General features: G+C 38.3%; 1 protein-coding gene across 1 annotated transcript in view; it reads left to right on the forward strand.

The window, feature by feature from the left end:
- CD99L2 (CD99 molecule-like 2) overlaps positions 1–25,811 on the forward strand; it is a 125,026-nt gene that overhangs the window by 63,748 nt on the left and 35,467 nt on the right. The window contains exons 4-6 of the mRNA XM_011972336.1: positions 5,065–5,133; positions 18,627–18,698; positions 19,809–19,883. Coding sequence (XP_011827726.1) covers positions 5,065–5,133; positions 18,627–18,698; positions 19,809–19,883 — 216 coding nt within the window. The remainder of the gene's footprint in view (positions 1–5,064; positions 5,134–18,626; positions 18,699–19,808; positions 19,884–25,811) is intronic.

Genomic DNA, 25,811 nt, shown 5'->3' on the forward strand with positions numbered 1-25,811 from the left:
CAGCCTGGGCGACAAGAACAAAACTCCCTCTCAAGAAACAAAACAAAACAAACAAACAAAAAAACTTCCTTACTTCCTGGCACCTCAAGATGCTTCAAAACTCAAACTCATCTTATATATTTTCTGTCACAGTCAAATCAGTCAAGGAGCCCTGGTTCCCTTTATTGGAGAGTAGGATTAGTGACGAAGACCTGGGTGCTAGATGTGCTTATTGCTACAGGGTGGTGTTGCTTCCAGCCCCTCTCAGTTGACAGAGCAAGGGAATATATGTCTTTATACTAACCCATATATATACTCATGTCTATAAATATTTCTGTATATAGCTATCTGTATATAGTCATGTGCCACGTGGTGATATTTTGGTTGACAGACCATATATACGATGTTGGTCTCATAAGATTATAATACTTTATTTTTACTGTGCCTTTTCTGTGTTTAGATACACAAATACCATGGTGTTACAGTTGCCTACAGTATTCAGTACAGTCACATGCTATACAGGTTTCTAGGCTAGGAGACATAGGCTCTACCATACAGCCTAGGTTTGTAGTAGGCTACACCATCTAGATTTGTGTAAGGACACCCTATGATGTTTGCACAACAAAATGGTAGAAGTCTAACAAACACATCTCAGAACATATCCCCATTGCTAAGCAACGCATGACTATATGTTAATATTAAGCTAGGCCGGGGATGGTGGCTCACACCTGTAATCCCAGCACGTTGGGAGGCTGAGGCAGGCAGATCACCTGAGGTTAGGAGTTCGAGACCAGCCTGACGAACATGGAGAAACCCCGTCTCTACCAAAAATACAAAATTAGCTGGGTGTGGTGGCGGGCGCCTGTAATCCCACCTACTTGAGAGGCTGAGGCAGGAGAATCACTTGAATCTGGTGAGCTGAGATTGCGCTATTGCACTCCAGCCTGGGCAACAAGAGTGAAACTCCATCTCAGAAAAAAAAAAAAATTAAGCTAAATACGATTTCGTGCTTAGCTTAAAGTCTCCTACTCTAATCCATTTTTATATGGGTCATTTTAGCCTGCCTCTGTTATCTGTAACCTCTCTCTCATAGTGAGAAACCTGGCTTCCACCATCCCCTATCCATTTACTTATTTGGTCAATTCCAGTATGCATGCATAATGGTTTGCTTGAGAACTAATAAGCTATACACCCTTATGACAAACTACGTGCGCATCTAGAGGGAACATTAGCTATCAAGTTCAGTAGGACACTGGGTTGGGCAGATGGGTCCACTTGTGAGGACAAATTCTGTTGTGAAAACGTTTTCCCCAGAGCTTTTTCAGTTATGTGTGATTAGTCAGAGCCTCTAGTCTAGGTGGGGTGCTGGCGATCGGAGAGAAGGTACCCTGGATTGACAAAATATAGAGTAGCCTTTGTGAGACCTGGGGTGGGGTGGGAGAACTTGGCCCCTCATCAGTGGAGCTGTGGGCTCCAATGACCCCTCTTACTTCTCTATGGAGAAGGTTTTCTGTGAGATAGTACTTCATGTTCCAAACACCTGAGCCTTCAACATTCTAGTGGACTGAAGCTTGGGGTTTTGTTTTGTTTCTATTTTTTAATTTTTATTTTTGATAGGGATAGATAGGTTGAGGAAGGCTATCAGCTCAGTATATCTTTGGGTGGCTTTGACAGATTTCCCTTTTGTGGAGTTACATTCATGACACTGTCTAAAGGACCATGAACATTTCAGGAGAGAATTTCAGTATTATTTTGTTTCATACAAAGACAAATTTTTAAATCTTTGTTTTGTTATCATTTTTTTTTTTACAGACAGGGCCTCACTCTGTCGCCCATGCTAGAGAGCAATACACAGTCATAACTCACTGTAACCTCAAACTTCTAGCCTCCAGTGATCCTCCTTCCTCAGCCTTCCAAGTAATTGGGACCACAGGCGTGCACCACCATGCCTGGCTAATAAAAATCATTTTTAACATTTATTTTTAATTGACAAATAATCTTTGTATATATTTATAGGATACAATGTGATGTTTTGGTCTGTGTATATATTGTAGTAAGATTCATTCAAACTAACTAACATATCCATTATCTCACAAGCTTATTTTGTTGTAGTGAGAATGGTAAAAGTCTATTAGCAATTAAAAAGTATATAATACATTATTATTAATTGTGGTCACTATGCAGTGCAGTAGGTTGCTAAAACTTAATTCCTCTTGTCTAACTGAAGCTTCGTATTCTTTAATCAACACTTTCCCTTTCCCCATACCTCTCCCTCCCCTCAGCCTCTGGTTAGCTACCTTTCTACTGTTTCTGTGAGATCAACTTTTTTAGATTCCACATCTAAGTGAGATCATACAATATTTGTATTTCTGTGCGTGGCTTATTTCACTTAGCATAATGTCCTTCAGTTCCATCCACATTGTCATGAATGACAGAATTTCCTTCTTTTTAAAGGATGTATAGTACTCCGTTTATATATGTACCACATTTTCTTTATCCATTCATTTGTTGATGGGCACTTAGGTTGCTTCCATACCTTCACTAGTGTAAATAAAACCAAAATGAACATGGGAGTACATATAGCTCTTCAAAATAGTGATTTCAATTCTTTTGGTTTTTTTTTTTTTTTTTTTTTTTTTTGAGACAGAGTCTCTCTCTGTTGCCCAGGCTGGAGCACAGTGGTGCGATCTCGGCTCACTGCAAGCTCCGCCTCCCGGGTTCACGCCTTTGTCCTGCCTCAGTCTCCTGAGTAGCTGGGACTACAGGCGCCCACCACCACGCCTGGCTAATTTTTTATATTTTTAGTAGAGACGGGGTTTCACTGTGTTAGCCAGGATGGTCTCAATCTCCTGACCTCATGATCCGCCCACCTCGGCCTCCCAAAGTGCTGGGATTACAGGCGAGAGCCACCACGCCTGGCATTCCTTTGGATATTAATGCATGCACAGAACTGGGATTGATTTCTGAATTATATGATAATTTTATTTTTTGTTTTTTTGAGGAACCTCCATACCATTCTCTGAAATGGCTACACTAATTTACATTCCTAACAATATGTGCAAGTGTTCCCTTTTCTCCATATCCTCACCAACAAATATAATTTGTCTTCTTGATAATAGCCATTCTAACAGATGTAAGATGACATCACATTTTTGTTTGTTTTTGTTTTTGTTTTTGTTTGGTTTTGTTTTTTGAGACGGTGTCTCACTCTGTCACCAGGCTGGAGTGCAGTGGTGAGATCTCAGCTCACTGCAACCTCTGCGTCTCTGGTTCGAGAGATTCTCCTGCCTCAGCCTCCTGAGTAGCTGGGACTACAGGCGCATGTCACTGCGCCCAGCTAATTTTTGTATTTTTAGTAGAGACGGGGTTTCACCATGTTGGCCAGAATGGTCTCAATCTCTTGACCTCGTGATCTGCCTGCCTCGGCTTCCCAAAGTGCTGGGATTACAGGCATGAGCCACCACGCCCGGCCCACATTTTGGTTTTAATTTGTGTTTCCCTGATGATTACAGATATTGAGCATTTTTTCATATACCCGTTGGCCATTCATATCTCTTCTTTTGAGAAGCTCCTTTGCCCATTTTTAACTGGTTATTTGTTTTCTTGCTATTGAGTTGAATTCCTTATATATTTTGGATATTAACCCCTTTTCAGACGTATGGTTTACAAATATTTTCTCCCAATCCATGGGTTGTCTTTTTACTCTGTTGTTTCCTTTGCTGTGCAGAAAGTTTTTAGTTTCATTCAGTCTCATTTGTCTACTTTCACTTTTGTTGTCTGTGCTTTTGGAGTCTTATCTAGGAAGTGGTTGCCCAGACTAATGTTGTGGAACTTTTTCCCTGTGTTTTTTTCTAGTAGCTTTGCAGTTTCAGGTCTTGCGTTTAAGTCTTTTATTCATTTTGAGTTAATTTTTGTATATGGTATGAGATAGGGGTCCAGTTTCATTCTTCCGCATGTAGATATCCAGTTTCCCTACGTCATTTACTGAAGAGACTGTCATTGTTGGAGATCAATTAACTGTAAATATTTGATTTGATTTTGGTGCTTTCTATCCTGTTCCATTAGTTGATGTGTCTGTTTTTATGCCAGTACCATGCTGTTTTGATTATAATAGCTTTACAATATATTTTGAAATCAAGAAGTGTGATGCCTCCAGCTTTGCGCATTTTGCTCAAGATTGCTTTGGCTATTGGGGGTCATTTCTGGTTCCATACAAATTTTAGAATTGTTTTTTCCATTTCTGTGAAAAATGACATTGGAATTTTGATTAAAAATTACATGGTATCTGTAGATCACTTTGGTCAGTATAGACATTTTAACAATATTCTTCTAATACACGAACATGGAATATATTTTCATTTGTCTTTTTAATTTTTCATCATTGTTTTATAGTTTTCAAGGTACAGGTTAGGAGGTATGGGTCTTTTACCTCCTTGGTTAAGTTTACTACTCAGTAGACTGAAGTCTTTTAATATTTGCTCTGTATATTTAGGTGCTTCAATGTTGGGTGTGTATATATTTACAATTGTTATACTTTCTTAATGAATTGACCCCTTTAGCATATAATGACCTCCTTTGTCTCCTTTTACAGTTTTTGACTTTAAAAATCGATTATTTTTTTTTTTTACTTTTATTTTCAGTTCAGGGATACATGTGCAGGTTTGTTATATAGGTAAACTTGTATCATGGGGGTTTGTTGTACAGATTATTTCCTCACCTGGGTAATAAGCCTAGTACCCATTGGTTATTTTTCCTCATCCTCTCCCCCTCCTACCCTCTGCCCTCCAATAGGCCCCAGTATGTGTTGTTCCCTTCTATGTGTTCATGTGTTCTCATCGTTTAGTCCCACTTATAAGTGAGAACATGTGGTACTTGGTTTTCTGTTCCTGTATTAGTTTGCTAACAATACTGACCTCTATTTTGTCTGATATAAGTATAGCTACCACCACTCACTTTGGGTTTTTATTTGCATGGAATACCTTTTGTTATTCCTTCACTTTCTAAAGGGAAATGACCATTTCTAGGGAGTATTTCATTATTACTTTATTTTATGCAAAGATAGTTTAATTTTTTTTTTTTTTTAACTTTTAGGATCTGGGGACTTTGATGATTTTAACCTGGAGGATGCAGTGAAAGAAACTTCCTCAATAAAGCGTGAGTAGTAGATCAAACAAACTATTAAAAACAAACAACAGTGATTAATGTGTATCGTCCACTCAGAATATATGCGCAAGAAAAACAATATATTTTACTTCATCAGATGAAATATGGATAGTGGCTGGGCACAGTGGCTTATGCCTGTAATCCCATCACTTTGGGAGGCCAAGGCGGGAGGATCACTTGAGGTTGGGAGTTCGAGACCAGCCTGGCCAACCTGGTGAAACCCCGTCTCCACTAAAAATACAAAATTAGCCGGGTGTGTTGGTGCATGCCTGTAATCCCAGCTACTCGGGAGGCTGAGGCAGGAGAATTGCTTGAACCCGGGAGGTGGAGGTTGCAGTGAGCCGAGATCGCACCATTACACTCCAGCCTGGATGATGAAGCGAGATCTCTGTCTCAAAAAAAAAAAAAAAAAAAAAGAAAAAAAAAAAAAAAAAAAAAAAAAGGAAAAAAAAAAAGAAAGAAAAGAAATGGATAGTTATATTATTTAAAATAAAATTCAAATATTTAAATCCTTTGTTAAAAATACCTAACAATGTGTGATAACTGATATATCATTTTCTGTAGCTCAAGTCATAGCCCCTACTGGTGTGACATACCAGCAATGGCCTCCAAGGGCTGTCTTCCTTAACTCAGAAAAAAAGTTACTTTAAAGTGAATAAAAGATTTGTTTCCCCTTTTAGATTGATTTTATAATGGCTTTTTTTTTTTTTTTTTTTTTTTTTTTTTTTTTTTTTTTTTTGAGACAGGGTCTTGCTCTGTTGCCCAAGCTGGAGTGCAGTGGCACCATCTTAGCTTTACTATAGCCATAAACTCCTAGGCTCAAGTGATCCTCCCATCCCAGCCTTCCAAGTAGCTGGGACTATAGGTGTGTGCTACCACATCTGGCTAATTTTTAAATTTTTTTTGTGGAGACAGAATCTCACTGTGTTGCCCAAGCTGGTCTTGAACTCCTGACCTTAAGTGATTCTCCCACTTTGCCCTCCCAAAATGCTGAGATTATGAGCATTAGCCACCACACCTAGTCATGGCTTTTCTTAAAATGGAGTCTGTGTAGTTTCTCAAATGCTAAGCTTTGTTATCAGTTTTCCTTTTTTTCCTTTCATTTTTTAACTTTATTTATTTATTTATTTATTTGTTTGTTTGTTTTGGAGACAGAGTCTCGCTCTGTCACCCAGGCTGGAGTGCAGTAGTGCAATCTTGGCTCACTGCAACCTCCCCCTCCCGGGTTCAAGCAATTCTCCTGCCTCAGCCTCCCGAGTAGCTGGGACTACAGGCGCATACCGCCATGCCCAGCTAATTTTTTGTATTTTAGTAGGGGGGATTTCACCGTGTTGCCCAGGCTGGTCTCAAACTCCTGAGCTCAGGCAATCCGCCCGCCTCGGCCTCCCAAAGTGCTGGGATTACAGGTGTGAGCCACAACGCCCGGCCTCCTTAAACCATTCTTTCAAAAAATGATAACTACTTATAAAGTAAAGCCACGATCTCCGTTGACCCTTCTCCCTTCTACTTCCATGAGAACTACTGTAGTCAGTTTGGGGCATGTTGATCCCGATTAGTTTTCAATGCTGTTATGTACATCTATAGATAGAAATTGGTGGTTTTTTTGTTTTTTAATGTTACAGATGTGAGGCTCTTTCATTTAATGTGTATTGAAGTCCTTAGAGAACATGTCTATGTTGGTTTTTTCCCAGCTGCCTTAGGAAAGTACCACAAACTGGATGGCTTAAAACAACAGAACTTTATTCTCTCACAGTTCTGGATGCTAGAAGTTCTACATCAAGGTGTTGGTTGGGCCACATTCTCTCTGAAGGCTCTAGGGAAGAATCTTTCCTTGACTTTCCCCACTTCTGGTGGCTCTAGGTGTTCCTTGGTTTGTGGTTGCGTCACTCCAATCTCTGCCTCTATTGTCACACAGTATTCCCCTTTCTGTGTCTCTCTTCTTTCTCTTACAAAGATGCTTGTTAGTGGGCTGAAGGCCCACCTAGATAATCCAGGATGATCTCATCTTGAGATCTTTCACTTAATTACATCTGCAGAGATCCTTTTTCCAAATAAAGAAATATATATTTATAGGTATATAGTATATACACACATACATATTTGTGTGCATATATATACACACACACACACACACACACACACACCCCTTATTCGTTTTACCACGGCATGGTATACCATAGTATGCATTCAGTAAATGTCTGAGTGCCAGCTGTGTTATCAGTTACTGTTTCAGGCTTTGGGGCTACAGCCATGAACAAATCACACACAAACCAAACCTTGTGGAACCAGCGTTCCAGTGGTATGGATTTGGCCATGACCCATATTGCCATTTCCTTACTGGCAGACACGTGGTTTATTTCATTTTTATGCAATTACAAATAGGGCTACAGCGGACATTCTTGTCCATGTTCTTTGTGCCCAAGTGCAGTGTGACTGCTAGGACCAAAGATATGTGTATTTTATATTATAAAAAACTCTGCCAAATTGCTCTCCAAAGTGGATTTGCCATTATGCACTGTTACTGATGTTGTTATAATAGTACCTGTTTTCCCAGACCCACGCCAACACTGAATTTTATCAATAAAAAATATTTTACCAATATGATGGGCAAAATAATATCTCATTGCTTATTATGCATTCTCCTGATTGTAGTCATATGGAGCATCATATATTTACTGGCTATTTGCATTTGCCTCTTTGGTAAATTTTCACATTCTTCCCCCATTTTTCTGCCAGATTGCTTGCCTTTTAAAAATGGGTTTATTAAGATCTCTTTGTATTATATATTGAGTTGAGAAAGTCAAGGGCTTTGGAGTCAGACTTCTTGGGTCGAAACCTTACCTCTGCCACTTGTGAACTGTCACCTTGGGTAAGTCACCTGACTTGTCTGCACCTCAGTTTCCTTATCTCTTACATGAAGATAATAAGAAGCCCTGCCTCCTAGGATCATTGTAAGGATGACATGGGAGGAGCCATGTGAAGCACTCAGCACAGTCCTTAGAACAAGGTGAGTGCTCAGTAAGCATTAGCCTTACTGTTTGTTCTTTGACTGACTTGATTGGAAGGACTGACTGTGGCTGGACCTCTGGTGTAAGAGTCAAGCAGACCTAAATCGAGTGACAGACTCAACACAATTCCTGACAAAATCCCAGATGGATTTTTTGCAAAAGTGGATAAGCTGACGTTAAAATTCATATGGAAATTCAAAAGACTCAGAATAGCCAAAGCAATCTTGAAAAATAAGAAAAAGATGGAGAACTTACACTTATCAATTGTGGCACTGACTATAGACCAAAATTATCAAGATAGTAGACTACTGTCTAGAGATCAATGGAATAGAACTGCGAGTCTAGAAGTAAACCCTTAGATCTATGGTCAGTTGATTTTTGACAAAGGTGCCAAGACCTATTCAAATGAAAAGAACAGTCTTCAACAAATATTGCTTAGGACCATAGGATATCCACATGCAAAAGAATGAAGTTGGACTGTTACCTCACACCATACACAAAAATTAACTCCAAATTGATCATAGACCTAGAAGTATAAATCTCTTAGAAGTTAATTTTTGTGTACGGTATGAGGTGAGCAGTTTGGGCATTATCAGGTCTTTCCTGGGCGTTCATGCTCTCCTCTGCATGCAGGTGGCCTCTAAGATCCTCAGGAAAATAAATACACTTAATGTATTAGCAGTGATGGTTTTAATGAAATCATTTAACATCTCCAAAACAAACAGGACCAAAAATCAAAACAAATTTGATAAGTATAAATAGACTTTCAATAAACGTGTTAACTTCTTGATGGGAACTTTTTAAATCTCAGCATATCATACCTCCAATCGACAGGGACTTTTTAATATATAAAATCCCTTTTTGAGTCTTGTGTTGGCCCATCTGATCTTCCTCATCAGCACCCATCAGCCAGTGTGTCTGGGAACCTCTAGAACCACCTGTATGTGATGTATGTGGCTGAATGACAGCCCACAAGACCACATCATGCTGCCACCCTTTTTTCTATCTTAGCTTATATTTCTCATAACTGAGGTTTCAAAGAGATAGGCCTCTCTACCTCACCTTGGTCCAGATACTTATCTTGCAGAGAATGTTCTTCTCTGCACGTTGTGCATTCCTCTGCTTGTTTTAAAAATCCCTGAACCACCTAGGCCAGAGATCGTATCATAAATGGCCTTTATTTATTTATTCACCAATGTTTTTTGAGTGCCGGCTTGCTGCTAGGTGCTAGACCTAACAATGTGGAAGAGGTCACTGCCCTTATGAATTGTTTTCTCTGGAAGGAGACATACAGTACCTAAAATATTTTCAGATATTGCTGAGTACTTTCAACCAAATTCAAGAGGGTGATGGGATAGCAAGGGCCCAAGATTAGGGGCAGTTACTTTAAATTAAGTGGTGAAGGCAGCTCTGAGGAGAGGTAATGTGCAAGGAAGTGAGGAAGGAGTCTTCGAGGCCAAGAGATCAGTTGTAAGACTTCTGAGGCAGAAAAGAGCCAGGTTTACTCTGTGGCCTGGAAGGCAGCCTGTGTGGCTGGAGTTTGGAGAATGCTGGAGAAAAGACAGACAAGTTGTCAGGGGACAGATCATGCAGGATCTTACTAGTATATTCACAGGGTTGCACAACCATCACTACAGTCTGTTTTAGAACACTTTTATTACTTCAAAAAGAAACACTATATCCTTTACCTATCACTTCCCAATCCCCTAATTCTTGTTTCTACCCTTCACCCCCAAGCAACCACTCATCTCTTTCTGTCTCCATGGACTTCCCTATTCTGAATATTTCATATCATTGGAATCATTCAATATGTGGACTTTATGCTTATCTGCTTTCACTTAGTGTAATGTTTTCAAGGCTCATCCATGTTGCTTTCAGAGTCCTCCACCACTCTCACTATCTCTTCCTTTCTCTCTGTGTGTGTAATCATCTCATGGGGGAACACACTTCTGATTCTGCCAAATAAAACTTCTTATGAATGTCCCCATTCCCTGGGAATACCATGGGCCCTGTATTAGTCCATTTGTGCTGCCATAACAAAATGCCTTTGACTAGATAATTTATAAGTAACAGAAATATATTGCTCATAGCTCTGGAGGCTGGGAAGTCCAAGATCAAGGTGCTGGCATATTCAGTGTCTGGTGAGGGCTGCTTTCTGCTTCATAAATGGTGCCTTTTAGCTGTGTTCTCACATGGCAGAAGGGGCAAAAGGGCTACCTCAAACCTCTTTTATTGGGGCACTAATCCCTTTTGTGAGAATGGTGCCCTTTGTGACCTAATCACCTCCCCAAAGTCCTCACCTTTTAATACCATCAGTATGGAGATTAAGTTTCAACATGAATTTGGGGCTGGGTGGGGGGCACATATACATTCAGACCAAGCAGTTACCATTATTAAACCACACCTGGGGGAACCCACCCTGTTTTGTTTACTGTTTCGGTACAGCACAATATTACAGAGAATCACTCCTGGTCAGAGTGCCATATTGCGGGAAGCATTTGCTGAGCAGCTAAGAATTTTTTCTGAGTTTGTCATTTTGAGAAAGTCTTCACAGAAATGGGTCTCTTTATTTTAGGAGCTAACTGTTTTGATGAAGTTGACCTACTATTCTTAGTCCTTGATAAGTAGACTCTTCTCATCTCAATTACGAATAAGAAATCCCATTTAAAGACTTACAACGTGAAAATCTGTAGTTAATAGTTTCTAAAAATGTGCATAAATTGAACATTTTTTGTTCTACATCAATGCAAGCTCAGGCTCTGGCAGAACAACTGATTCCACATGCATGTAGGCACTGCTCTCTCTTGAATGGCACCTGCAGATCTTCAGAGAAATGAGACTTTTCCAGAAACTGGGCATTGCAGGGCAGAACTGCACAAGTAATCAAGACTGTGTGGAACTATTTGGTACTGTAATTAAGACTGTGTGGTACTGGCATCACATAGGTCAATGGGACAGAATTGAGAATCTGAAAATAAACCTTTATATTTATGGTCAGTTAATTTTCTTTAAGACAGATAAATACTTTTACACAAGAGTTGTTTGAGTCATGCAAATTTTAAGCTAATATTTACGTAAGTGGCACTTGCTTTTCTGGAACTTGCTCAAATAATGGTTTCAGTAATTCCTCTTTTGTACCTATCTGTATCATAATATAATTATACATAAATAAACTCATTTGGACAAGTTGTACTCTTGCATTTTACTGGTACAAAGTCAAATGGAAATTAGAGACAAAATTATCTCTAAACTGATGATGAGATAGATTAAATATATACATACATACACACACATAATGACTACAGATTATCACATGTGGTTCTGTTACCATACATATCCATCCACTGGGGTGTGTGGTCTTCACAGTGAGGTATGAGTTAGGGTACCCAAAATCTTCTTAAGGAGTAGTGTGCAAACATTATCATTTTAAGGGAAAGACTTCCCGTATTCTCAACTTCCAAATATAGTTTTTACTAAAACAGAACTGCAACAACCCCCTTGCTATGGTTTGAAAGTTTTTCCCCTCCAAAATTCATGTTGAAATTTAATTCCCAATGTAACAGTATTGACAGGCAAGGTTTTCTTCTTCTTCTTTTTTCTAAAAATGAGACAGGGTCTTGCTATGTTGCCTAGGCTAGACTTGAACTCCTAGGCTCAAGTGATCCTCCCACCTCCGCCTCCTGAGTAAGAGGTGATTGGGTCATGAGGGTTCTGCCCTCATGAATGAATTAACCCATTCATGGATTAATAGGTGAATGGATTAGTAGGTTATCATGGGAGTGGGACTAGTGGCTTTATAAGAAGGGAAAGAGAGACCTGAGCTAGCAACCAGCCCCACTTGGCATGTGATATCCGGTGCCACCTTGAGACTCTGCAGAGAGTCCCCACTTGCAAGAAGGCCCTCACTCACAAAATACAGCACCTCAACCTTGGACTTCTCAGCCTCTATGACTGTAAGAAATAAATTCCTCTTTTTTATAAATTACCCAGTTTCAGCTGGGCGCAGTGGCTCACGCCTGTAATTCCAGCACTTTGGGAGGGTGAGGCAGGTGGATGACTTGGGGTCAGGAGTTTGAGACCAGCCTGGCCAACATGGTGAAACCCCTCCTCTACTAAAAATACGAAAATTAGCTGGGCATGGTGGCACATGTCTGTAATCCCAGCTACTTGGGAGGCTGAGGCAGGAGAATCACTTGAACCTGGGAGGTGGAGGTTGCAGTGAGCCAAGATTGCGCCACTGCACTCCAGCCTGAGCGACAGAGTGAGATTCCACCTCAAAAATAAATAAATAAATAAATAAATAAATAACCAACCAACCAATCAACCAACCCAGTTTCAGGTATTCCGTTATAAGCAACAGAAAAAAGATTAAGACATTGTATTAGCCCATTCTCATGCTGCTAATAAAGACATACCTGAGACTGGGTAATTTATAAAGGAAAGAGTTAATTGACTCATAGTTCAGCATGGCTGGGGAGGCCTCAGGAAACTTACAGTCATGGTGGAAGGAGAAACAAACATGTCCTTCATATGGAAGCAGCAAGGAGAAGTGCAGAGTGAAGGGGGAGAAAAGCTCCTTATAAAACCATCCAATCTTGTGAGAACTCACTATCACAAGAACAGCATGAGGGTAACCGCCCCCATGATTTAATTACCTCCCACTGGGTCCCTCCCATGACATGTGGGGATTATGAGAACTACAATTCAAGATAAGATCTGGGTGAGAACACAGCCAAACCATATCAGACATCCTTCTTTAAAAAAATAATTTATTGAGGTAAAATCATACAATATAAAATTAACCTTTTTATTTTTAAAAGTTATTGTGTATATTTGAGGTATATAACATGATATTGTGAGATGCATATACAACTTGATAAATAGTTACCCTAGTGAAGCAAGTTAATATATCCATCATTTCACATAATTACCCATTTTACTGTTTGACAAGAACAGCAATATTTCATTTAGCAAAAATTCCAAATACAATACAATGTTATCAGCTATAGTCCTCATGCTTTACATTAGATCGCTAGACTTGTTCATCTTATATATCTGCTACTTTGTATCTTTTCCCTTACTTATCGAGCAGTTTCTCTCTATTCTTTTATCCTCCCAACCCCAAATAACCACCAACCTACTTTCTGTATCTGTGAATTTATCCTGGATATTTTATATAAATGGAACTGGACAGCATGTAGCCTTTTGTGCCTGGCTTCCTTTGTGTAGCATAATGTGTTGGAGGCACTTCCATGTTGTAGCATGTATCAGTACTTCATTCCTTTTTATGGCGAAATAATACTCCATTGTGTAGACATACCACAATTTTGTTTATCCACTCATCAGTTGATGGACATTTGGTTGTTTCCACCTCTTGGCTTGTGAATAATGTTACTGTGAACATGCTATGTACATGTACTTGTTTGGATACCTGTTTTAAATTCTTTTTGATATATACCTAGGAGTAGAATTTCTGGTTACTATGGTCATTCTGTTTAACTTTTTGAGGAACTGCCAAATTGTTTTCTACGGTGGTTGAAGCATTTTACATTCCCATCAGTAATGTATGAGGGTTCCAATGTATCTACATCCTTGCCAACTTGTTTTTTTTTTTTTTTTTAATGAAAGCCATCCTGGTGGGTGTGAGGTGGGACCTCATTGTGGTTTTCATTTGCATTTCCCTAAAGACTAATGACTAATGATCTCTTTGTACATTTATCATACATATGATTTGCAAATTTTCTCCCATTTTGTAGGTCGTCTTTTCACTTTCTTGATAACGTTCTTAGATGCACAAAAATTTTAAATTTTGGTTAATGTGTAATTTATCTGTTTTTTCTTTTGTTGCCCATGCTTTGCATGTCATTGCTAAGTATCCATTGCCAAATCAAAGGTCATGAAGATTTACCCATATGTTTTCTTCTAAGAGTGGTTTTAGTTCTTATATTTAGATGTTTGGTCCATTTGAGTTAATTTTTGTATATGGTGAGAAGTATGGGTCCAGTTTCATTAGCCTATGGTTATCCAGCTGTCTGAGCACCATTTGTTGAAAAGACTGTCCTTTCTCCATTGAATGGTGTTGGCATCCTGCTGAAAATCAATTGACCATAAATATGAGGGTTTACTTCTAGACTCTCAATCCTGTAACATTGGTCTATATGTGTATTCTTAAGCTAGTTCCACAGTATTTTGGTTACTGTAGCTTTGTAGTAAGTTTTGAAATTGAGAGGTGTGACTCCTTCTGTTTTGCTCTTAAGATTGATTTGGCTATTTAGGGTCCCACGCAATTCCATATGGATATTAGGATTAGCTTGTCCATTTCTGCACAAAAGGCAGTTGGTATTTTGATGGAGATTGCACAGGATCTGCAGATTAATTTGGAAAATATTGCCACTTTAACAGTATTGAGTCTTGTAATCTATGGATGTAGGATTTCATTCCATTAATTTAGGTCTTTAATTTTTTAACAGGGTGTTGTAACTTTTAGTGTACATTATACTTCCTTGGTTAAATTTATTTCTAACAGTTTTATTCTTTTTATTGCTATTATAAATGAAATTGTTTTCTTCTTTTGCTCTTTGTATTGATCATTGCTAGTGTATAGAAATACAGCTGATTTTCATGTATTGATCTTCTATCTTGCAACTTTGCTGAACTCATTAGCTTTAATAGTTTTTAATTGGTGTGGATTCTTGAGGGTTTTCTATATATGAAATCATAGCATCTGTGAATAGAGATAGTTGGACTTCTTCCTTTCTAATCTCAGAGAGTTTCTTTCTTTTTCTTGACTAATTGCTCTAGTTAGAACTTCCATTACAGTGTTGAATAGGAGTGGTTAAGTGCTGATTCTAGGAAGAAAGCTTTCAGTCTTTCACCTTTAAGTATGCTGTCAATTGCAGATTTTTCAGATGCCCTTTATCAGGTTGAGGAAATTCTCTTTTATTTCCAGGGAGTTAACAGATGAGGCCAAAATAAACCATCTAAATGCTTTTAAAAATCCAATAGCCTAATTATCACTAAAAAGCACATACAGAGTAGACTCGATGGAGTAAGCAGAACAAAATGGGAAATTCTCTTCTATTCCTAATTTATTGAGTGTTTTTATCATGAAATAGTGGTTGACTTTCGTTAAATGCCTTTTCTGCATCAATGGAGGTAATCCTGTTTTTTTTTTTCTCCTTCCATTCTATTAATGTGGGATAGTACATTGATTGATTTTACTATGTTGAACTACCCTTACGTTCCTGAGATAAACCCCTCTTGGTCATGGTCAGTCCTAATATGGTGCTAGTTTTGGTTTGCTAGTATTTTATTGAGGATTTTTGCCTCTACATTCGTAAGAGGATTTTTACCTCTACATTCATAGCTATATTCTGTAGTTTTTGTGTGTATTTGTCTGACTTTGGTATTAACATACTACTGGCCTCATAGAATGAGTTAGGAAGTGTTCCCTTCTCTTGGTTTGTTTGTTTATTTACTTATTTGAAGAGTTTGAGGTTAATTGGTGTTGATTCCTTTTTAAATGTTTGGTAGAATTCAGCAATTAAGACTTCTGGTTCCAGAATTTTATTTGTGGGAAGTTTTTGGTTACTGACTCAATCTCTTGCTATAAGTCTAGTCAGATTTTCTATTTCTTCTCGAGTGAGTTTAGCTAGTTGTGTTTTAATAGGAAGTTATCTGTTTCATCTAGGTTATTGAATTTATTTGGATTATAATTGTTCAAGATACTCCTTTCTAATTTTTTATTTCTCTAAGGTTGGTAATAATGTCCTCTCATTCCCGAAATTAGCAATTTGGGTCTTCTCTCTTTATCTTGGTAGGTCTGCTACAGTTTATCAATTTTGTTGATCTTAAGAGATCTTTTCTCTTTTGTTCTTTATTTTTCCCTTCTCTCTTTCATTTTATTTCTGCTATAATCTTTGGTGTTTTCTTCCTCTGCCTGCTTTAGGTTTAGTTTGCTCTTCTTTTTCTAGTTACTCTTTAAAATTGTTGTATAGATTTTATTTTATAATAATGAACTTAACTCTGCAATCCAGCTAGACGTGGAAGGGAATAAGGAAAATATGGATCCCAAAGAGCTGCAGTGAGTGCACAAAGATTATAGGATATTGAGAGCAAATGGGATTGAGGGGTGCTCTCTTGAGCTACAGAAGAAATATTCTGGTGGTTAAGATAAAACAGGTCAAATTTATTAGAGTTGTCCACATTTGGCAATGGTGATCTTCTTGCTGGTCTTGCCATTCCTAGACCCAAAGTGCTCCATGGCTTCTGTGGCATTCATGGCCTCTTTGACCTTGCCAAAGACCACATACCTGCCATTCAACCACTCAGTCTTGGCAGTGGAGATGAAAAACTGGGAACCATTTGTATTCGATCTACCATTTGCCGTGGGCCAGATATCAGGACCTGTATGCTTCAGGTTGAAGTTCTCATCATCAAGTTTCTCCTGGTAGTTAGATTTGCCACCATTACTGTTAGGGCATGTGAAGTCACCACCCTAGCACATAAACCCTGGAATAATTCTAGGAAAGTAAGAACCCTTATAACCAAATCCTTTCTCTCCAGTGCTCAGAGCATGAAAGTTTCCTGCTGTCTTTGGAACTTGTCTGCAAACAGTTTGAAGGAGACCTGGCCCAAGGACTCACCCTAGACAGCGACGATGTCGAAGAGCACAGTGGACTTGACCAGGGTTGACGGTGGCAGTGTCTGCAAAGCCTTCTTTTTCTAGTTTATTAATGTGAAAGTTTAGGTTATCAATTTGAGATCTTTCTTTTTTTGATGTAGGCGTTTACAGCTATAAATTTCCCTCTGAGCACTGCTTTCAGTGTAACACACAAGTTTTGGTATGTTGTGTTTTCATTTTCACTGATCTCAAAGTATTTCATAATTTCCCTTGTGATTTTTTTTGACCTATTTGTTGTTTAGGAGTGTGCTCTTTAATTTCCATGTAATTGTGAATTTTCCAAATACCCTTCTGAAACTGATCTCTACTTTCATTCTGTTGTGCTGAAGAACATAATTTGTATGGCTTCAGTCTTTTTAAGTTTATTGAGATTTATTTTGTAACCTACATATGGTCTACCTTGAAGAATGTTTCACATGCACTTGAGTAGAATGTGTATTTTGTTATTGGGTGGTGTGTTCTATAGGTGTCTGTTAGGTCTAGTTATTTTATAAAGTTGTTCAAGTCATATATATGTATCTGCCTAATTGTTTCTTCTGTGATTGAAAAGAAGATATTGAAATTTCCAACTATTATTGTTAAATCATCTGTTCTCTTCAATTTTGTAATTTTTTGCTTCATGTATTTTGGGGCTGTGTTGTTAGGTGTATATATATTTAAAATTATTACGTCTTCCTCTTGGATTGATCCTTTCATCATTATAAATAATTATAAATTGTCACTCTTTGACTCCATTAACAAGTTTTGTTATAATGTAAATCTTATCTGATATTAGTATAGCCACTCCAGCTCTCTTATGGTTATTGTTTGCATAGTATATCTTCTTCCATCCTTTTACTTTCAACTTATGTTTTTTAGAGATGGGGTCTTGCTTTGTTGCCCAGCCTGGAGTGCAGTGGCTATTCACAGGCATAATCATAGTGCACTAGAGCCTCAAACTTATGGGCTTAAGCAATTCTCCTCCCTGATACTCCCAAGTGGCTAGGACTATAGGCACATGACAGTACACCTGACCTCAACTGATTTCTATTTTTGCTGTTTGTTTTCTGAATAGTCAATAATTATTGAGTACTTGCTGTATTCAAAGCTAAACCTGTTTCACCTTTGCCTTTCCCATTCCTTAAATTGTTTTCTCTGATATTTCCACTAGTGAGAATATGTACAACATAGTCTTGATGTTTATGAAGAGAAACTATTGGAAAAACCTCATGCACATTGTATAATTCTTGTGAAAGTTATCTACAATTTTAAAGGAATATGGTTGAGTTCAAAGACCTAATATTTCCAATAGTAGCCACACTTATATAAAATATTGTGTGCATATGTTGTAACCACTTTCAGTTTATGAAATACTCCCATATTCCACTAAGAATGTAACCTTAGTCTATCCCTCAGCAGGATTATTTATGTTTAAAGTGCCAGGTTGATAGTTGTGGAACCAAGGCTTGGAGACCTTAAGGATCATGCTCAGGCTGTGGAACTCCCTGGAGCATGTGTCATCTCCAGCAGATCTGGGCACAAGCCCAGGTTCAGTAATCACCAGGTCACACGTGAGACCATGTCCACCTTACCACCCTCAGCCTCCAAAGAAAAGTGAGCTGAACTCATCTCATTTAAACCTATATCATTTTGTCATCCTTTTCAGTATGATTCTCTGGAGCTCCTAGATAGAGGGGCCTCAAGGACCAAGACAAGGATATTCTACTCACAATGTGACTTCCCCAAGTCATAGAGTAGCTGCTGTGTTTTGTTACTAAATGTGCTCCTCTTGCTGTCCTCCCTCTCCCTTTTAGAGCCATGGGATCACACCACCACCACCACAACCAATAGGCCAGGAATCACCAGAGCTCCAGCAAAACCTCCAGGTAATGTAGCTGCCTTAAGGAGGTCAGTGAGGAAGGGCCCTCTGGAGTTCCCTCTGGGGTAGCATGCAAGTGAACTACCTATAGTTTTAAGACCCATGTGTGCAGAAATAACCAAGGCGTCCATGTGAACACTGAGTTTAACTTAATGGAGTGCATACCTGGCTGATCACTATGCCTTCTGTGTTTTTTATGAAAAGTCCTGCCTGGGAAAATTTCAAGAGGAAAATGCATTTGGACTTCTTCCCCTTTTTAGCCATTTCACTTTCTAAAATCAGGAAAAATGTAATTGTTTAGGTTTTATGAAGCTGATCAAGCACTTTCTTTAGGCAGATGGAACATTTTGGAATGGCATTTATTTTACAGTGTCATCTTTCAGTAAAGGATTTTGGGACCTGGTTCTTCTTAACAACTCTTTCCTGTTGTCACTTGACCCTCTCTTCAGATGGGCCATTTTACCATTTAGACATCTTCACTGATGTAAAGAAAAACGTGACTGTGTGGCTGGCTTCCCGGTCATTGCTCCCATTCAGCAACTTGTTACCAGTGGTCAGGGGCATGATAATAGGTTCTGTGCAGTAGAGAGCTACCTTTCTTCTGAAGAGACAGTGATGATCCAAGAAAGTCACTGCTGCTTTATGATTTGCCCTCATTTCTTCACATTTCCACATTCAAAGGGGTGCTTCATGACCACATGACCTCTCCCTTTTGGTTGTCCTGTTTATGGACTCTGTGTACCTGGTTTTGAATTTTGGGTTAATACCTACAATCAGTGAGTATATTGTTAAAATGGTCTGACTGCTAGCCTAAGCAGAGCATACCTGACTGCTAGCCTAAGCAGAGCATAATATAATTAATTTATATTAATTAATATAAATTAATTGCAAAACTGGTGGTATTCTGCAAAGTCGGAAAGTAGTAACTTTTTCTATCCTGCAGATATTTTCATTATCAATGTCTGTACACAGAATCGGATTCCAATATGAGTCTCTTTGTCTTAACCCATTGTTAGTACTGATCAGTTGACCCCATGGGCATTTTGCTTATTTTGGAATCTTATACCCAGTTGTTAATCAGTTGACTGTTTCTTTTATGTTTTGGGGCCCACTGAAGGTAGTGGATTTGACTTGGCTGATGCTTTCGATGATCAAGATAATGGCCGCAGGAAACCGGGTATAGGAGGAAGAGGTAAGTCCTTGCTGGTTGAAACTACTACAGGATTCTGTCTCATTAATTACAATATCCCACAGAGCCAGAGTCAGTCTGGGCTTGGCAGAGCTGGAGGCACTTGAAGCCAGTGGAGAACCCTATAACAGTAGTTCTCAAACCTTTTCTGTCTCGGGACTCCCCAAATCATTGAGATCTCAAGAGATTTTTGTTTATGTGGGTCACGTTTACCAATGCTCATCATCTTAGAATTTAAAACTGAAAGACTTTATTAATCTAAAATGAACAACATTAAACCCATACATTTAACATACATAACATTTTTATGAGAAATAACTATGCTTGACGAGACAAAAACTTGTATTGAGGAGAATGGCATGATGTTACATTTTTGCAGAATTCTCTCATGTCTGGCTGGATGGAAGTAGCTGGATTCTCACAGGCACTTTATTCCATCGCGAGATGTTGTTTTGGTTGAAGTATATGAAGGAAATCTGGCCTCACACCCATACTCAGGGGGGAAAGGGAGGAATATTTTCACAGACTTTTCAGATCTTTGTGGATAATCTTGGATAGGACACCAAAACTTGGCCCCAACAAAAGCGGTTGTTTCTTACAGGTTAAGCATAGTGTGGAGTGTGAAACTCTATCAGTACACTTTCCACACTTGGTTCCGTGGGACTCTTTTGTCCTTTCAATGGATCTTTTACCCGTTCACGGTTTTGTAACATTGCATGTTGGTCATTTGGAAAATATTAGTGCCTTGAGGTTTTTCGAGCTTCCAAGTAATGCCATGCGTCATTGTGTAAAACTGAAAGTCATATTTGTTCATATCATCACCCATCTCATTTCAAAAAAAATGTATTGGGGAAACTGGTAAACTCACAGTGGTAGAGAAAGATGTTTTTGAAGTTCTAACTTTTCCTTGAAATCTTATCATTGGCAACAAGTACCATGAGTGGCTTTCTTTAAATTGACAGACTCGTTCATTTTCAAGAAAACATCTAACAGACATTCAAGTTGGCAAAACCATAGTTAGTTTAAAAAAAACTTTAAATATTGATTAAGTACTCTTCAAGTCACTTTTTCAAGGAAAAAGATCTTCTTTGAGAGGAATGGCTCATACTGCTCAGAATGGAAATAATCACATAAGTTGTTTTTTTCATGTCAACTTTTGTATTTCCGTGTGCCACATAAATGCTTGAAATGTACTTCCTGTTTTGTTAGAGAATATTAAAAGGTCATGCTCTAATACAATTAAAAAATTTTCAACTTCCTCATGTTAGTTTTCCAGTGTTGCTGAACATACTATCATAAACTTAGTAGCTAAAACAGTGTTCAATTATTTTCTAGGTTTCCCTGCACTGCTGAAGTTCAGTCATTTAAGTGTCAAAACTTTTTTGACAAAATGACCCTTGATTCTCAACTTTCTCTTTACCTACTTTTTAAAAATTAAACTTTCATTTTTAGATAATCATTGATTCATGTGTAGTTGTAAGAAATAATAGAGAAGGACCCCTTATACCCTTCACCCAGTTTCCCCTAATAGCAGCATCTTGAAAATTGTACTCTACTCTCATAGCCATATGTTGACATAGATATAATCTATGCATTTATTCAAATTTCCTAGTTTTGTTTGCACTCACATGTGTGTGTGTCTTCTCTGCACTTTTATCACGTGTGTAGGTTTGTGTATCTATCATCACAGTCAGATACAAACAGTTCCATCGCCATAAGTATGCCATGATTACATTTTATAACCACACCCACCTTCCTACAATTTTATTTCCCCTTCCCCATCCCTTTCCTAATCTCTGGCAACCATTGATCTGTTTTCCATTTGTAAAATGTTGTCATTTCATGACATTCAGTTTTGGGGGAGGCAAAAAGAAAAGTTGTATTTAAAAAATGTTATGTAAATATAATTATAAAGTAGGCAACCCTTTGGAATTGGCCTTTTTCATGTATAATTCAGTTGGCATCCATTCATATTGTTGGGTGTATCAGTTGCTCATTCATTCTTATTGCCAAGGAGTATTCCATGGGATGGATGTACCACAGTTTGTTTACTTGATGTATTGAAGCCAGTTTTGGCTATTATGAACAAGGCTGCTGGAAACTCTCATGCATAGTATTTTTGTGTGAACATAAATTTCTCTTTCTTTATGAGTAAATGCCCAAGAGTGCGATGACTGGATCACATGGTTGTTACATGTTTAGTTTTATAAGAAATGATCAGTTTTCCATGAAGGTTGTAATATTTTGCAATCCCTAAAGCATTGTGTCAGTGTCATTTTCTCTGTATCTTCACCAGTATTTGGGCTATCACTATTTCTGTTTTAGTCATTTTATAAGTGTGTGGTAATATCTTGTTGTGGTTTAGTTTGCATTTCTCTGGCTAATGATATTGAACACCTTTTCATGTATTCGTTTGCCATCCGTATATCCTATTCAGTGGAATGTCTGTTCATGTCTTTGGTCCATTTTCTAATTAGATTTTTTGTTTTTCTTACTACTGAGTTTGAGAGTTCCTTAAATATTGTAGACATTTGTCCTTAGTCAGATATGTGGTTTGCAAATACTTTCTTCCATTCTGTAGCTTGTCTTTTCATCCTCTTAACAGAGTCTTTTGCAGAAGTTTTAGATTTTGATGATGTCTAGTTTGTCAATTTTTCCTTTTATCGATCGTACTTATTTTTTTTTGCCCAAGACAGGGTCTCACCCTGTTTCCCAGGCTGCAGTGCAGTGGCATGATCATGGTTCACTGCAGCCTTGACCTTGCGGGCTCAAGTGATCCTCCCCCTTCAGCTTCCCAAGTAGCTGGGACTATAGTTGCGCACTACCACACCTGGCTAATTTTTGTATTTTTTGCAGAGATAAGGTCTCACTGTGCTGCCCGGGCTGGTCTTGAACTCCGGGATCAAGCCATCTACCCATCTTAGCCCCCCAAAGTGCTAGGATTACAGGCATGAGCCACTGCACTCGGCCTGGATCATGCTTTTGATGCCAAATCTAAGAACAAGATCTTTGTCTATACCTAGGTTTTATAGATTTTCTCCTGTGTTTTTTTCCTGAAACTTCACTTGCTTGCCCGTGAATGTCTAATTGTTCTAGGACCATTTGTTAAAAAGACTATCTGCCCGTTGAATTGCTTTTGAGCCTTAAAAAAATCATTTGGAATATAACTGTTTTTGTTGCACTTGGTATCCTTATATTTTGTTGAGGAATTTTGCATCTATATTACTAACAGAAATAGGTTTGTAGTTTTTTTTGTGATGTCTTTGTCTGGTTTTGATATCAGCACACTACTGATTTCATTGGCTTATTTAGGTAGTGTTGTCTCCTCTTATTTTCTGGAAGAGTTGCTGAAGAATTGCTGTTAATTATTTAAATATTTTATAGAATTTATCAGTGAAGGCATATGACTCTGGGCTTTTCTTTTGGGAAAGTTTTTTGTATTATTCTATCTATTATGGATCTATTCAGATTTTCTATTTCCTTTTTAAATTTTTTATTTATTTATTTTTTTGATGCTGTATACCTTCAGAGAATCTTCTCTAGTAACAAACTGTGGAAATGACCCCTGAAAGTAGAATCTTAAGTCTCTTTTATTGCAGTCACCTTCGTGGGCGTGAAGTGGTGTCTTATTGTCTTATTGTGGTTTTGATGTGCATTTCCCTAATGCTAATGAAATCAAGCATCTTTTCATGTGCTTTATTGAATATTGCTTATGTTTTTTGGAGAAATGTCTATTCAAATCCTTTGTCCATTTTAAATTGGGTTATTGTGTTTTCATTGGTGAGTTTCAGTTTTATTTTTATTTTGTTTTATTTAATTTAATAGAGACAGGATCTCACCATGCTGCCTAAGCTGGTATTGCACTCGTGGGCTCAGGTAATGCTCCTGCCTCAGCCTCCCAAAGTGCTGGGATTACAAGGCATGAGCCACCACACCTGGCCAGATTTTCTCTTTCTTCTTGGGTCAACTTCAGTAGTTTGTATCTTTCTAGGAGTTTGTCCATTTCATCTAGGCTGTCCAATTTATTGGCATACTTCTGTCAATGATATTCCCTTAAAATCCTTTTCATTTCTATTAGGTCATTAGTGATATCCTCTCTTTCATTTCTGATTTCAGTAATGAGTCTTCTGTCCTTTTCTTTGTCAGTCTTGCTAAAGGTTTGTCAATTTTGTTGATCTTTTCAAAAACCATCTTTGGTTTTTATAGACTTTATTGTTCTTCTGTTACTTATTTCATTTGTTTCTACTAGAGATGGGGTTTCACCATGTTGGCCAGGCTGGTCTCTTGGCCAGGCTGTTCTCAAACTCCTGACCTCATGATCTGCCCACCATGATCTCCCAAAGTGCTGGGATTACAGGCATGGGCCACCATGCCTGGCGAGATCTTTGTTTTTTGTTTAGGTTGGCATTTATTGCTATAAAGTTCTCTCTCAGGACTGCTTTTGCTGCATCTCATAAGTTTTGGTATGTTGTGTTTCTATTTTTATTTGTGTCAAGAATTTTTTTGATTTCCCTTTTGATTTCTTCTTTGACCCATTGGTTGCTCAGGAGAATGTTGTTTAATTTCTACACATTTGTGAATTTTCCAATTCTCTGTTAACTTCTAGTGTTGTACCATCGTGGGTGGAAAAGACACTTGATTTGATTTCAGTCTTGTTAAATTTGTTAAGACCTTTTCTGTGACCTAACATGTGACCTGGAGAATGTTCCATGTGTGCTTGAAAAGAATGTGTATTCTGCTGCTGTTGGATAGAATGTTTTGTATATGTCTGTTAGGTCCATTTGGTCTAGAGTGTTGTCCTGGCCCACTGTTTGTTTATTGATTTTCCTGTCTGGATGACCTGTCCATTGTTGAAAATGTAATATTTTCATCTTCTTAACCGGGTCTTTTACAGAGGAAATGTTTTAATTTTCACAAGGCAGATGTATCAGTTTTTCTTTTTATGGAACGTGGCTTTGTTGTCAGTTGTGTGAACTCTTTACCAAGCTCTCAGTCCCAAAGATTTTTTTATGTTTTCTTTTGAAGTTTCATAACTTTAAGTAAAGACAATCACCCATTTTGAGCTCATTTTTAATAAGGTGTGCGGATTAGGTTGAGATTCATTGTTTTTACCTATTGATGCCCAGTTTGTTCAGCTTTACCTATTGATGCCCACTCCAGCACCATTTGTTCAAAAGGCTATGCTTTATCAAATTGCTTTTGTACCTTTATCAAGAATCACTTGAGTGTATTTGGGGTCTTTTTGCGCTCTTCATTCTGTTCGATTGATCTGTGTGTCTGTCCCTCAGCCACTGTTCTGATTACTATAACTATAAATTCAGCTTTAATATTGGTTAGAGTAATTTGTTCTACTTTATTCTGCTTTGTCAAGTTCTTTTAAGGCTCTTCTAGGGCCTGTGCCTTTCCATATAATTTTAGATTAAGTTTGTCTTTGCCTAGTCTAGAAAAAATCTTACTGGGATTATGATAGGATGTGTATTAAACATAGATCCGTTTTGGGACAGTTGACATTTTTACTTTGTGGAGTCTTCTAATCCATGAATACAGTATGTCTCTCAACTGATTTATGTCTTCTTTGATGTCTTTTCTTGAGAACACTGTAATTTTCGGTATAGAGGATCCCGTACATGTTTAAATGTATGTTTAAATATTTTCTTTTCTAGCCGGGCGTGGTGGCTTACGCCTGTAATCCCAGCACTTTAGGAGGCCGAGGCTGGCAGATTACGAGGTCAGGAGTTCAAGACCAGCCTGACCAACATGGTGAAGCCCAGTCTCTAATAAAAATTTAAAAATTAGTGGGGCGTGGTGGCACGCACCTGTAATCCCACCTACTCAGGAGGCTGAGGCAGGAGAATCGCTTGACCTCGGAAGGTGGAGTTTGCAGTGAGCCGAGATCATGCTATTGCACTCCAGCCTGGGTGACAAAGTGAG

Source organism: Mandrillus leucophaeus, unplaced genomic scaffold (genome assembly GCF_000951045.1).
Source record: "Mandrillus leucophaeus isolate KB7577 unplaced genomic scaffold, Mleu.le_1.0 Scaffold1288, whole genome shotgun sequence".
In the NCBI taxonomy this organism is placed as follows: domain Eukaryota; kingdom Metazoa; phylum Chordata; class Mammalia; order Primates; family Cercopithecidae; genus Mandrillus; species Mandrillus leucophaeus.